This window comes from Taurulus bubalis, assembly GCF_910589615.1.
Source record: "Taurulus bubalis genome assembly, chromosome: 3".
Lineage (NCBI taxonomy): Eukaryota > Metazoa > Chordata > Actinopteri > Perciformes > Cottidae > Taurulus > Taurulus bubalis.
In genome coordinates this window covers 9,106,774-9,121,285 of record NC_136591.1, presented here as the reverse complement: position 1 = coordinate 9,121,285, position 14,512 = coordinate 9,106,774, and the positions used below count along the sequence as shown (strand labels likewise).

Sequence of the window (14,512 nt, the reverse complement as noted above, 5' to 3'; positions counted from 1 at the left end):
GATGAGTTCCAATCTATATTTTTGTATGTATCTACTACACACATGACATATTTGGCTAAGATATTCAGTTGGTGTTAAAGTCCTGCATTATATGGATTTTGAGTGCTGCTGTTGGACCTCGTGTGTGCTGCAGAAAAATATTATAATATATTGTAAAATATTGATACAATATTGCTTCATCTCTAGTTTGCCCTGCAATGAATAATGTTTCCTATCCTGGCCAAATCATATATAAAACTGGATATTTCATGCGTACTATTTCCAAAGTGAAGAGGACTAATACACACAAGGGAAAATAAAATGGCATAACATGCGGTTAATGCTAGGCATAACATACTGGGAACCAGTGAGTGTCCTCTTTCTACACAAAAAACCTGGAGGCTCTTAAAAGAAGTTGTGATCTCATGTATTTGAGGTTATTCAGTCCAAAGATGATTATTGTTCTCCTACTGAAAGCTGATTTAGTTGATGAACAGTCCCCAGATTTTTACTCTTCTCCAGTTAATTTAAGTAGAATCTGTTCTGGCCTCTCTGAGTCTTGTAGAAAAGGGGGTGTCACCAGACACATGAATCTAAATTGACATTTTTGGTCTGCAAGGCTAACATTAAAGGTGGAGGAGAGCATTTCGTGTATGGAAATTGGCCTGAAAGCAGATAGTTTTTGGAGCAATATCAACAATTTGTTGTCTTTGGCATGAAATAATTGCGACATATAAATGATTAGATTTACAAAAAGAAACATTACAAATTGGTCACAAAGGAAAATCTTGTGTTCCATCAGCTTTCCTCATTTGAGTCGTAGGACTTTATGGCACATACTAGAATACCACACTTGAGACCAGTTCAACAGAATTTGCCATCCAAGCCCTCTTTCAGCTTTGTAAAGCAGAGATTGACAATGCTCCCTCATCACCGATAAATGAGCCGTAAAATATAATATCACAAAGGGAAAATACAATGGCATGAAAGACGGCGTTCCATCTCACATTACAGGAAAAATATTGTTCTTGTGTTTTTAATGACTGCAACCTGCTTTTATGAGTTAATATCCACTGAAAGTAGAAACCCAAGTGTAATAGGACACATTGCAAATAGATGCCACATTAGTACACTGACCTTGCTTATTATCATCGTAATTATCGTACTTGTATGACTTTTTTATGCTAATTTATGGGAGCAATAAAAGCATAAAGATAAGCTTAATTATTCATTTTAATGATTGCAAACTTTATATGACTATGACCATGGAAGCAAATACATTAAGAGGAATTTAAGAGCATATGAGCTTGATGTGAATACAATAACACATTTCAGCACCAATATCACTTAAAGCGGCCATATGCGGGGGACAAACCCTTGGCTTAAGCCTGATATTTTTTCAAAATATGTTGAAACAGTGGGCTGCAACATTGCTCATAATAAAAATCTTTATTTCATTGTGCTCGCAAAATTGCTTTCCACTGCTCTCGAATAAGCTCTATGAAATTGGAATTCAATGTACTTAAGCTGCAGTAATGATTGGGCAGCTTGGCAGCCACCCATAGGGTGACCTCATACATTTTGGAACTGTTGCAGGACCCGCAGAGAGAAATGGGCAGAGAAAGGATGAACGTCGTTCCTATGTCACAAAATGCCCCTGAAAGGACCTCTTGCTCACAAAGTGTTTCAGGCTCCGTTAGTTCATCTACAACACAAAGGCAATATGAAGTGACTGCTGCCCACAGCGTTTTGAGGGCACTTAAATTTGAAAGACTTTTACATTTGAAGGTCTAATCGCAGGATATATAAATGTAACTATCACCTTTGTTCCATTATGCATTTATTTATTCTGATAGTGGCCATACGTTGTAGAATCAGACTTCAGGTAACGTGTAGGTATGATTCACTGGTTGGACAGGTGTCACTAAACTGTAGCCTTTGTAACGTCTGCTCTAGTCACTCCTATCAGCATAGCAGTAAAGCATTAGGTGCCTTATTTGGCTGAATATCTTTATATATACAAAACATTCATATTGTGAGGTTACTGCTACTTTAAATGGTTGCTAATACTATTGCAAAAGATATTAAAAAAAAGATGAACCACTGAAATAAAAATGAATTTATGTTTTCTCTGTGCAGATTTTGTTGGTATGTTGTGGCTATGACACATTTTTACTCGACTGGTTATATCGGTCTTTTTCACAGCAGACATTTTTTACTTTGACAGGAAAAGCACAGGTAATAACATTGATAATGACGTCTTTTACATTTACGGATGTCAGTGAGCCAGCAGGCACAATAGCTTCGCTCTGGACTTGAAAATGGAGTGCAACCATTATTAAAGCTATTAATTACACCTGTGTGTTTCCTGCTTTGACATATACAAACATGCATGCTGTGAATAGTGCATACTGACTGATTTTAAATCTCTGGTTTCTCACTAAAATATTTCCTAATTCTCCTATTGGGCCGATCATCCACCAATTGTTGACATGCTTGGACTGGTATATGGTAGCATGTGTATAACCTTTATAAGATTCTGCATTAATATGCCAAATCTGTAGACAACGGGCTAAGATTTGGGTATTGGAAGTGTTCTATGTGTAGATTATTTCAATTTTTATTAGTTTGAAATTAGCTTGTAAACTGCGAAGCAATCCGGCGGTTACACATCTCTCAACTCAAACTCCAGTTTTGCATCTCAAGTTTAGACTGTATGCTCTATGTTTAGAAAGTATGTTTTATTGTTGACTGTATGCTGCCACACTCTTAATGCTAAGGCATTTATAACGATTGCTGAATCAGCATTGGGACTTGGCTGACACCTACCTCATATTCTTGTGAAAACTTGAGGTTGTCGTTGGCTTTCAGGCGCTCCAGATGATCTGCTAGGTCCATAATTGGGATTGGAGGGTGGCTAGCCATACCTGTCAATTAGATGGACTGAATGTCAGTCACTAGTCTCGTAAAATGGCATCACTCAAGCACAAGCCAACAGCGAATCATTAGATAAGCAGCATATGTGTTTAACAGGGGGAATGGAAAAGTGGTTCTGGTTAGGCTAGTTTTTTCACTCAAAGCAGTGGCCATGCTCATAAAGAGAATATAACACAGAAGCCAATGAGAGGTCATCGAGCACACTTGCCCCACTGGGACTCTCCCTATTGAGAGAGGAGAAACGTTATTCACACGGAAAGCTGCGGTGGATAGTTAGCATGACAGTAAGACACAAACACAAAGAAACAACCCAAAAAAAGAAAACAGAAAACATTCAAATTGTTAGGCCAGATGTTGATGTTTGCTTTGAGTGATGACATGTCATTTCAAACCCCGCCTCCTGTGATGACATTGCATTACCACCAGATGGATTAGATTGGGATGGGAATACAAGACTATGCAGAAAAAAAGAAAAAGAATTAAAGCTAAAAAAATCAAATAAAATCATGTCAAGTGCATAATCGAGAACAACTAACTTGACAAATGGAGGTTACTGGGGTGACTGGACGCACCTGAACCTGTGGAGGAAACGGCGGTGTAATTAAATACATTGCAGATGTCATTGGCAATGTGATGGACTATTTTTTTCTCACAAGCAGAAGGTAGGAATTGAAATGTGACAAGAAGTAGCTGAATGATGTGTATTCTTAATGGGACATATATTAGTAACAAACGAGTCATCATGCTCAAAGCTTGGCTGATGCACCATGCATACTTCATGGAAAGAAATCAACCATTCATTTTAACCTGAGAATGCTGACACAGTGATATACTACTTCAGTCTGCAGTTAAGTTCACTTGACTTTGACATTGTCGAATATGGGTGGTGTCATCAGCATATTTAAGAGTTTGGGAAAACAATTAAAAGTCATGTTTGAACAATACTGATCCATGCAAAGACACCTTTTTGTGCATGCTTTCACGATACAGTCTGTGGTCAAAGATATTCAACTTGAGTATTCAGGTGACACTACAGTTACATCTCTCTCTCTCTCTCTCGCTCTCTCTGTGATTTTTCATTTTGGTTGCTGGCACAAGTGGGCATTAGCTAATGGTAGCTGTGCCTCGTTTTCCCACCCACTCTCACATCTCTCTGAAAGACGGCAAAGGGGGTTTCTATTGCAGTCTACTACTCAAAATCCATTTCCATCACTGGGTGACAATGAAAGTACCATTTCCAACACGCTATCACTCAAACATCAAGCATCCTTAAGAAGAAAATGTCCATTGAGGGGGAAAAGAGGTGGAAGAAAGCGTAGAGAGAGTAGGGGAGAGAGGTGGTCGAATGTAGAAGTGCTTCAGGACTTGAGCGAAAGTGGACACGTGGAAGGCAAAAAAAATGTGGGTCCTTTTTGAGCAGCGAGAGAGCCAAGATACCAGCTCTCAGAAAGGCAGTTGGGGGAAAAATGATGGCTTGAGAGGTGAGTGAAATAGTTGGAGGATGGTTGAGATCACTCTGAGCCAAAAGGAAAAATACCGCTGTGCCAGGATGAAACAGCCAGTAATGGCCCTAACATCATTGAAGAGCTTGCATAAATATGCAAAATCTTTTTTTTCAAAAATGAGCCGACAAGGATAATTCATCCTCCTCTCATACCAACTGACCTGCAAAATATGGCTTTCATAATACAACGTTATTGGCAGTCTCTGAACACCTGTCCCCAAACCAGTCAGTGCCAGAGGAACTCAAACGGCAGTTTAGTGTCTCTCTCTCTTGGTCAGGATGGGGCAAAGATGCATCCCTCCTCTCCAGGTGATAAATGGACTGTGACTCCCATTGTTTCCCCAGGCGACTGAGTCAAAGCATCACCGCTGACCACCACTCACCTCAGCACTAAAGGTCACAGCGAAGGATAACTAGTGTTTACAGCGTGCCACCACTTTCTCGTCGCTACCCATTGGCTTCCATACAAAGATGGAACACAGATCCATGACACATTTTGTATTTCCCTCAACTTCCACAATGCTGCCTCTCGTGTCCTAGCAGCAGGATACCATCCCAGCAGGGCTACGCTATTCTGACTAAGCAGGACAAGTCTTGATGACCTGGATAACTCAGGTGCAGAGGAAAACGACAGCTGCCACGAAACTGTCAAGCTTGCATTTCTGCCTCCTCATTTTCCACTGAGAAGCGTCTCTTGGGGGCAAACTGTCAGTTTTGACCCTTTGTGCCTTGTCTAAGCACCTGTCCACTGTGTACCGGCAAACTGCTCACTTGTGTCGTGCCAATCTCACTGTCGAGATGATGGGTACTTTTTTTAGGACGCCACCTTATTAGGTTTCAATGTCAGCAATGGTTACAAACGAAGAAGAATTCATTAGGAATATATATATATACATATATATATATATATATGTAGATATATATATGTATATATATATATATATATATGTATGTTATGCCTTTAGTTTAAGCGAGCAATCTGTTGCAATGGCGTCCCTCTTCACAATACACATTCAGTTTTACATTTACAGTGAATGAGACATCCCTGACGTCCTTTGGAATACATACCAGGCGTTTGGAAGTTGAGGCGTCGTAGCTCAACCGGGTCAGTGGGATTGTGCAGTGGCATTTCCTTGCTGTTCGGGAGACTGCCTTTCCTAGCTTCAGATTCTGCTCTTTTTCTGCAAAACAAACAGCAGATTGTATATATATATCTTCTTTTTTTTGGGTGCTCAAAACTTCTGTTCCATAACCTCCAAGCTTGCCTTGTGGTCTAATAAATACAGTGGGCAAATATGTAATTGAGGAGGTGACAGGCTAACAGTACATACGACTACAAGGGGTGGACTAAATAACAGCTTCGCTTCAATTCAATACAATAGCCCTCAATCAGTAAATTATGCTTTAAGTGAAACCTAATGTTCACTTTTGTCAGATAGGGTGTCAATTAAACGCTATAGAAAATTTGAAGCCATAGTTAAGGGGTGGTGTTGAGATTGCAATATACTGTAAATTGGTTCAGTTAGCTTATTTATAGTAACATGAGCAACAACAGAAAAGGTTGCACACTTCACAGAGCTACATTTAATAAAGGGCTATTGTATTGGATTATATTGTGTAGTAGAGTGTTTTGTTCCTCTCCCTTTTATTTTAGGTGAATTTTTCAGTAATTTGAATTAAAAAAATCCTATTTGTAGAGAATCTCTCCAGCACGTATATTCAGTGCACTACATTGTCACCTCCGACACAAGATGCAGTTTTACAGGAAGCAATGGGGTTTGTTCATTCAAAGGAATAGACACAAAATAAAAAAGTGTCACGGACATGGATAACATTTTGTCGTAACAACATATGCACAATAGAAAGGGAATGTGGTGGCTATTTTGACATGATAGATTTAAAGTTTAATAGTAGTAGGGAAAGTAAAGCATGTATGTGTTTCTCAGTAATTGCCCGCCACAGTACATACGATGGGTTTCACATAGGGTCATGCTGATTCAGCACATAGTGTGATTTCAGGAAAGACATCAACTCCAGTGGGTGACCAATCTTCCTGTGTTTGTATTTAATATGTACATTCTCGGGAGAAAAGGGGTTTAAAGGGAGTTAGTTTTTCCTCTACTCCTCTCACTCTTACCTGTCTGGTTTGCTGCTCCAATCGTCAGCAAGGAAAGAAATATCGACACAACATTAGGTGGAAAGACCGTTGGCTTTATATATATATATAATGGAGAATTCCAGAAACGTTTCTTTAGATTAAGTGAATGACTTTATAAGAGACAAACGATACCAATCATATCATATAAGTTTTCCTTCGCGTGCAAGATTAGTGATGCTTCACTTGTGAATGTATTCCCAATTATGCAGCCTTGGGGCTCTTTGTTTCAAATACTACAGTTTCCCAGGTGCAGCCAAGACTTGAACATTGTATCTTTGCTATTTTGAGCAGTTTCAGCTGATTGCTTCTTGTTCGAGCATAAAAGTCATCTCTTGACTCCTAATTGCTGTGTCTTTCTTTTTCTACACTGTGAGATTTATTGAGATCAAGAATTATGCATCTTCAAGATTGATGCATGCACTATTATAAATGTGAACAACATGTGAGACTATCATTTTTAATTCATAACTTAAGCATATACCGCATTAAAATGCACGTTACCGTTTTGGTTTTAAATCGGTTGGGTAGAAGACATGACATGACTTCAATTATTCTATGTGTAGCACGTATGGCTCTGATTTATGTTTCTCTCTGGTGAAGCTGCATATTGTTATTCCCATGTCCTTTCCCAGAGCTCGACACAACATGGTTGTTGGCCTTTGTTTTGCACAACAGGAGCATTCTGTCAGATAAAAATGTATCTTGACATGAGAAATATCTCCTGGTTATGCACTGAAAGTTCTCTAACGTGGCAGTGACCATGGCTTGGTAATCGATGTGTAAATCTACGTGCCACGAATGGAAACTCTGCCTGAAGCTTGTACACATGCGTTCTTTGTTCACTTTCAATTCACCTTGGTATTATCCAAACCAAAACCTGATTTAAATGAAATCCAAGGACAATACAGTGCAAGAGAATAAAGTTGTACGCGTAAACCTCTTACATTACACTGCTATTGATATATTTTTTTGTCTTCAGTATTGCCGCTGTTACTGATTATAGTGTGCTGACTCGTCACTTGCTAATCTTACCCGCACAAAATTACTTCTTGAGGACTACTGTGAAATTCTGCTTAGGACTGGACATTTGAACACTGCGGGAAATATGCCTTATGTAAAAGGTGAGAAGAGACGAGAGAGTGAAGGACGGACAAAAGTCAGTGTGTGGACGCACGCATGTCTGATATGCACTTGTGTGTGTCCTGGCCAAGCAGGAGGGCGTCATAAGGTCAGAGTCGGGATCGAGACCTAGTCTCCCTCGTGGAATGGGTCGTCGTAAGAGGGGAGAGGGGGGTGGGGTGGCTGGGATGCTTGCCCGGGCTCCAGGGCCTCTCTCAAGCTGCAGACACATGCAGTGACATGCAGCAGATAGGCAAAGCCCTCCCCATCCTACGCTCGACTGATGAGCAGTGACAGCGCGAGGTCTCGCTACCACTGGGGGGGTTTCAGATTTTTAAAAAAGCAGTTTTGATTCGGTGTGAAAGCACTACTGCAAGTGTGTGTGTCTGATTAACGTTCAGTCAACACACGTGTCTGTGTGAAGAATTGTGGCGTGTCGGCATTCGATGGCTTCACAGTTTGGAGAGCTGTATGTTTGGATTTACTCATCTGTGTGTGTGTGTGTGTGCGGCTGAGAGTGGGGGTCATGGATAGTCTGAAGATCAATGTGCCTTGGGCTTTTCCATTTAATGTCCTGATTGAAGATTTGCATGTTGTAGTGTATTGATGACATGGATATTAAATATTGAATGGAGTGGCTATACGTGACTTGGGAGTGGACAATGTTTACTTTAAGTAGCATTTACGTTAAGTGTTAATATAGCTGTCCCATCTGAGTTTGATTCCTGCGCATTTGTTTCACTTTGTGGGAACAGTTATTATAATTTCATTTTTAGTTTAGTTTCTGTATGCGGATAATCATTTAATATCCTCACCTTTTGTAGAGGAGGATGGCAATGACGATGCATATGATGAAGACAACCGCTAGCACAGGGCCCACCACCCAGATGAGGCCTTCCTCCTCATCAATGATCGGCTGGGGGTCGATATCGGCTGACACCACCGGGTCTGAGTAGGGGCTCGTGGCATACATGATCTGAGCCAGGGAGAGGCAAATCACTGATTAGTCAATCATAAAACCTGTGTTATTTTATTTGTTTGACCAACCGTCATATGCTACTTTCTCCGTACAGGACCTCATCCTTCTACTTGTGCCATAATTGTATGTAAATAGTGTTTTTTGAAAGATCTTCGCACCAATGTTTCATCAAATCTAGAACTAGTAGCTCAAGATATTCAAAGCACTACCGCAAGACTTCAATTAATTGACCCTCTCTACAGAGCATATCTAACAAGACTCTGACAAAGACAGCATGACCAACAATACAAATTAAAAGCCAATTCAAAGTTTTGCTGTGTAATTTCTGCTAAGCTGCAGCTTGACCAATCAAAATTATCTTCAATATCTCTATTTTACAGGAGCCTTGATTGAACTATTTCACATTCTACGAGGAGATTAAAAGAAAGGTCTAGTGGGAAGAAAATCTATGCTTCAGTGAGCAAATTAGCGCTTTCTCTCCATTTGCCATTATCGTTTTGCTCTACCTTAACCCAGGGTTAGCAGAGAGAGTGCGAGGCAGCACTATAGACCCTGCTGCCCATCATATCCTTCATCACGCCTGCAGCTAATCATGCAGCTTTCGGGTCTCCAGTCCAGAAAGACACATGCACAAATACACACTTGCTGCAGCAGCGGCGATAAGGTGGACCGCACGTCGGACGCAATTAAAGAGGAGCTCTGTTATCGAGGTATCCTTGCGATCAGCTAAGGTCTTAAGGGGTTTCTCTCCCTAAAGTAGCTAGGGTCAGCTTCTTAGGCCAGCTGCAGCTCTAAGTTTTGAAGGCAAAGCATCACAAAGGCTCGGAGTAACACATCTAACCAGAGGCAAACTCCGACCCTCCGTCAAGAAGCACAGTTCCGAGCACGAAGACCACAAGATCACCGGCACGGGATGTCCCAAAGGTGAACAATCTCATATCTGAAGCTGAAAATATCAGGCACACATGGATGAAATTGAATTAAAACAGCAATCTTACATTTTCAGACATTTCCATAACAGCAAGCACAAAGAAAATGTACTCCTGGCCATTCTGGAGTTGCTTGTTTTCGAAGCCCCGATAGGTCTTGCCATCTCCCAGGTTGAAATCGTTGGGCAGGACTTTGAAGTAGGCAGCGATGTAGGCTTTGGGTTCTGCCTGCCTCTGGAACCGAAGGCCTCTGCTAGTTTGGTTTATCTCCTTCAGCAGCTAGGAGCAAGAGGCAGAGAATTGATAACACAAAGGGACCCATTTCCCCACACACCAAATCGGGCTATCTATCTCTCTGATTGCCGAGCTGACAATGCTGATTGCAACAGGCAGAACATTACAGAAAAGATCAATGAATTAATTCATCTGTATTTTTGACTACGGAAGATTGTGAGATTAAGAGATCTGTGAATTCCCAGCACATAAAACAGATGAGGATTATCCAACAGCTTCAAACTGTAAAAAGAAAAAAACTTATTTTTTGATCAATCTGAATGAAAGATATGTAAAGTGCGGATAATTTACCTAGTGTAAACCCAAAAAATGCACCGTTGCTCTTTCAGCCAACGACAATACTACTATTAATGAAAGAAACACATCCTGTGTGCCCTTCATACAAGTCTGTTCTATCTGACTTCACACACAAAGCACGGATCATAATTATGCTAATCAAGCCCCGATAGTTGTTTGGATGTCTGATTTCATTTCTCTGACTTGTGTGCAGGCATGAGAGTGTGTGTGCGCGCTTTGGGAGACTGTCATTCACATTGGAGTGTGTGCGTTCTCGTGTGTGCTCTGTTTTGGCTGCCGGGCTGTTGGTGCTGCCCGATAATGTCTTCAATCATCTCTCCTGTCAACACGGCTAAATCTAGCTGCCCTTGGGAAAAGTTGTGAAAAGGTGAGTGCCAATATTGACAAACAAATAAATTCTGACAGAGGGGCGACTTTTGGGCAATCGGTCAAGGCTACAGACACGGGCCTGTAGGCATGAGGAGTAAAGCCAATGCCAGATGAGACATGGTGTGTTTTTTTTTTTCTTTTAGCCCCCTAGACACGTGATACATTTGTGATGTTTATACTAAAGAAATAAATATTTAAAAACCCACAGTTTCAAAATAAGTTATAATTTTCCAAAGGATTTGATTCACAAATAAGAATGGTTCCCAGAATTTCAATTTCTATGTGACCCGAGGGGGAATCACTTTTTTTTAAAGTTTCCATTTCTACACATTTCTAGGACAGAGACTACACTATATTCTGCACCGAATGTCTCCAACCATTAGCTTGCAATGTTTGACATTGCATATAAAAGAAAAGTTTAAATGCAATCACAGCTGGGTATGCATCGGGATAAAAGCTTTCATTTGCGTTCACATGAAATCATACCTGCAATGCACAGAGTTGCCAAGTGTTGCATACGCAGTAGCCTAGCTTTGCATGAGATGAGAAGGGACATAGGGGCCTGATGCAGCTCTTCAGGTAATTACCACAGACTCAAAGAGGATGAGGAAGAGGGGATGGGGGTTGAGCAGTGCACTTGATGGCTACTTCATGTTTCTCATTTCCATATGAACAGTGCTCTCTGCAGCTATAGACTCATCTCCTGTTCCTCCTGCCCTCTTAACGGCCTCAACAGCCTTTCCAGTTTTGAGAAAAGAAATGTGTGATGTGTGCACATTGTTATATCGGCCCAATTAAGAAGCCGTGAACAATAACTGGATTTATAGAATATGTAATATTTCTACGTATTATTTTCTTATACTTTCTGTCAATATAATCAAGCTCCAAAATTACCTCCTCCAAATTCATCTCATCGGGATTGTCCCAGGGTTTGAAAAACTTGCCGGTGCGTTGCTTCTTCAGAGGCACAACCACAATGTAATACCCCCTGTAAAGAAACATTTTCAAAATGTAGGTCAAAGATCATTGCCACATATCAAAAGAGACACGTTATATTTGTATGGAATTGGTCAATCTTATGGCAGCAATAACGAATACAGCATTGCCCAGTATCCGCCATGTCGACCTGTATTAGAAGGTTAGTCTGCTTACCAGAAACTGATGAAAAAAATATGCAGAAGTATGCCGTTAGAAATGTAAGACAGTCTCTATCTCTTGATTGGGGTCATTTCCCTCTTTTTAATTTAATTTGAGCATGTTCAGACAACGTTGGGCAATACAGTTGCACCTCACTGAGGCCCCCCGTGGGCTAATTAGGAGACCTCAGCGAACGAAGAAAAGATGCAGAATTAGAGGGATTTTCATCCCTTCATCAGGGTGGCCGGAGAGATAACAGCCTCTGCCAGAGTTTTCTGGGCTTCCTGGTTGGCCACTGTACTAGCTAGCGTTAGCCAGGAAGGCAGCGTGGCAGGCTAATGGGAAACTAATTAGCTTAAGCTCTGGCATGAGAGGCGGTGGGCCAAGTGCATCCAGCAAGATCAAAAAACCCAAGATGGGTTTGAAGCATCAGTCTACAATCGGATGTGCTGCTTGGCCTTCTGACAGCCCTGGGCTTTGTTGAAAGGATATAAGAGACTTCATAGGGCTTAGAGGAGTGCGCTTACACGAGTCGGGCTGTTTCAGTGTGTAATGACTGAGGTGAAGTGGATAATACACTGAAATGTAGGGATTCACATCAATGACTTTGTTTTTCGGAGAATTTCCCCTGACAAGGTCAGCTATCAAGTCATCCACTGTGTTTTGTTTCATTATGTATCAATAAGAAAGACTAAACAGTAATATATACATCATCAATGGACAGAAAAAGTTCCACTACACCAAAGTGATGAAGTCACGTATCCAAAAAAAGAGTCATGTTGTGCCACTTGTGCCTTACAAGTAGGGACGTGAACAAATCTAGATGGTCAGAATCAACAGCACTCAAGGTCAATGCATCGGGTCAGGGGTCATTACTCTGTCTCCAGTAACACAGCAAATGCGAGTCAACGTGGGGACTTCGAAACATACAATTCAAATCATCCACATTCGGGGGGGCAGAACACATTTCCCTTTCAGTTTACTCGTCTCGACTCACCTTACTCTCTCGGCCGTCTGCACTGATGGTAGATCCACAGTCACCATCCCGTCTGAATTGGTCTTGCCAGCCAGGTAGGGTTTGGTGCGGAGAATGTCCGGGGCCGTCATGGTGGACACGCGATGCTGCAGACCGCCGGCACTGTTGCCACGATTGGTCAGGAGGAAGGAGTACTGCGTCTCGGGTTGAAGACCCGTGATTAGCTTCTGTGTTAGCTTCCCATCCACCTCCACACTCTGCCCATTATCGTAAAGGATCTGTATACCAATGAGTTGATGTTTCATGTGAGCTCTTGGTTTTGGATGTTAACTGAATCATTATCTGTGCTAAAGCATTGTGTAGGGCGCGTCAATACACGTGAACATTTTGTATTTATCTCGGCAGTGCTCACAGTGAAAGGCTGAGCTGGGTTGTAGGTTTCCGGGATTTCCCAGGTCAGCAAAACTGATGTCTTCATGGCAGCTCTCACATGAAAGTTTTTTGCAAACACTGCTAAAAGAAAGGGGGAGCAGGTGATTTAGACACAGGACATCCTTTTAAAAATACATCTACACTACTGGTCCCACACCAGTGCTTACCTGAGAATGTCTCTTCCTCAAAACCAGGCAGCACTACTCTGAACTCAACACTGTCCTCTTACCTTCTTACCAACACCAACCCATACATTAATGACTGAGCTTTGCTTGACCAACAAGACAAAAAAACAGACACACATACTTACTCCATGAGAGTTTCTTAAATCATTCTTAGATTAGAAAGACTAACGGCTGGACAATATGCTAATACCAAAGTCCTGTGGATGATTCCATACTTTTTCAACTCCTGCCATTTGATGCTTGCAGAGGAAGCTGCTGTAGTTGGAAATGGCTGCGCAGGGAAAGGTTGATTTTAAAAGGGAAAGAGCTTAAGAAAGGTTCAGGGACTGGTCCTACCTTGATCCAAAGGCTGTGTCCTGAATTGGACACTGGGGCTATAGGAACCAGAGCCCTTGCTGGTGAAGGCACACATTTTAATATCATAAGTGGTATCTGCCTTAAGGCCATCCAGGATGACTGTTGATTCCGGGGCGGTGATGAAGAGTTCTGAGGGACTGCGTGGGCTGTTGATGTCCTTGTATTGCAGAGCATATTTCACTATTTGGCCGTTTCGCTCTGCCAGCAAAACAGGTTGCCAGCTAACCTGAATGGTGGAGGTGGTGGCACCCTCTGCTGTAATGCTCTGAGGGTAGCCACTCGGGACATCCTCATTTGTGGTGACTTCTTTGACTGTCTCTTCACCAAAGCCCACCTTGTTGCGCGCGGAAAGACGGAAAGTGTATGACGCTCCCTTATGGATTTCTTTGGTAGTGTAGTGGTTCTCTCGCTCGGGGAACTCAATGACAGTCAGAGGATCCACGTCTTTGCGGCCAAAACGGAGGCGGTAGCCTTGCAGGGGGCCATGGGTTAATGCTGGGGGATGCCACTGCAGGAGAGCGGTGCCCATGTTGGTTGTACTGACCATTAGCCGAGGTTTATCAGGAACTAAGACGGTACCAGTGGAGAAAAGGACAAATAGTTATAAATATGGAGGACCATGTTTCTTTCGTATCATATTTGTAGTAGACAAGCACTCATTATCAGTTGATGTATCTTTGTGTTGTAAGTCATTTTACTGTGGTAGAACACTGTCAAAAGAGGTGAACTTGGGCCTCTTGCTTTTCTCACTCACTACATTTTTCATTATTTTGAAAATGCCTTCAGCGGTGCCATGTCACACCAGTGGGGAAGAGTTATTGCACTAAATGAGAGAGCAATTAGCTGCATTCACACTTTAC

At 41.7% G+C, this 14,512-nt stretch overlaps 1 protein-coding gene across 1 annotated transcript in view; it reads right to left on the bottom strand.

The window, feature by feature from the left end:
- The window catches only part of LOC306733615 (receptor-type tyrosine-protein phosphatase delta), a gene marked incomplete at its 5' end in the record, with an annotated part of 88,910 nt that overhangs the window by 16,640 nt on the left and 57,758 nt on the right, over positions 1-14,512 (bottom strand). Inside the window, 9 exons of the mRNA XM_079214884.1 lie at positions 2,809-2,906; positions 5,489-5,601; positions 6,558-6,572; positions 8,513-8,673; positions 9,675-9,884; positions 11,460-11,553; positions 12,700-12,956; positions 13,091-13,188; positions 13,632-14,219. Of these exons, the coding sequence (XP_079071010.1) occupies positions 2,809-2,906; positions 5,489-5,601; positions 6,558-6,572; positions 8,513-8,673; positions 9,675-9,884; positions 11,460-11,553; positions 12,700-12,956; positions 13,091-13,188; positions 13,632-14,219 (1,634 nt within the window). The remainder of the gene's footprint in view (positions 1-2,808; positions 2,907-5,488; positions 5,602-6,557; positions 6,573-8,512; positions 8,674-9,674; positions 9,885-11,459; positions 11,554-12,699; positions 12,957-13,090; positions 13,189-13,631; positions 14,220-14,512) is intronic.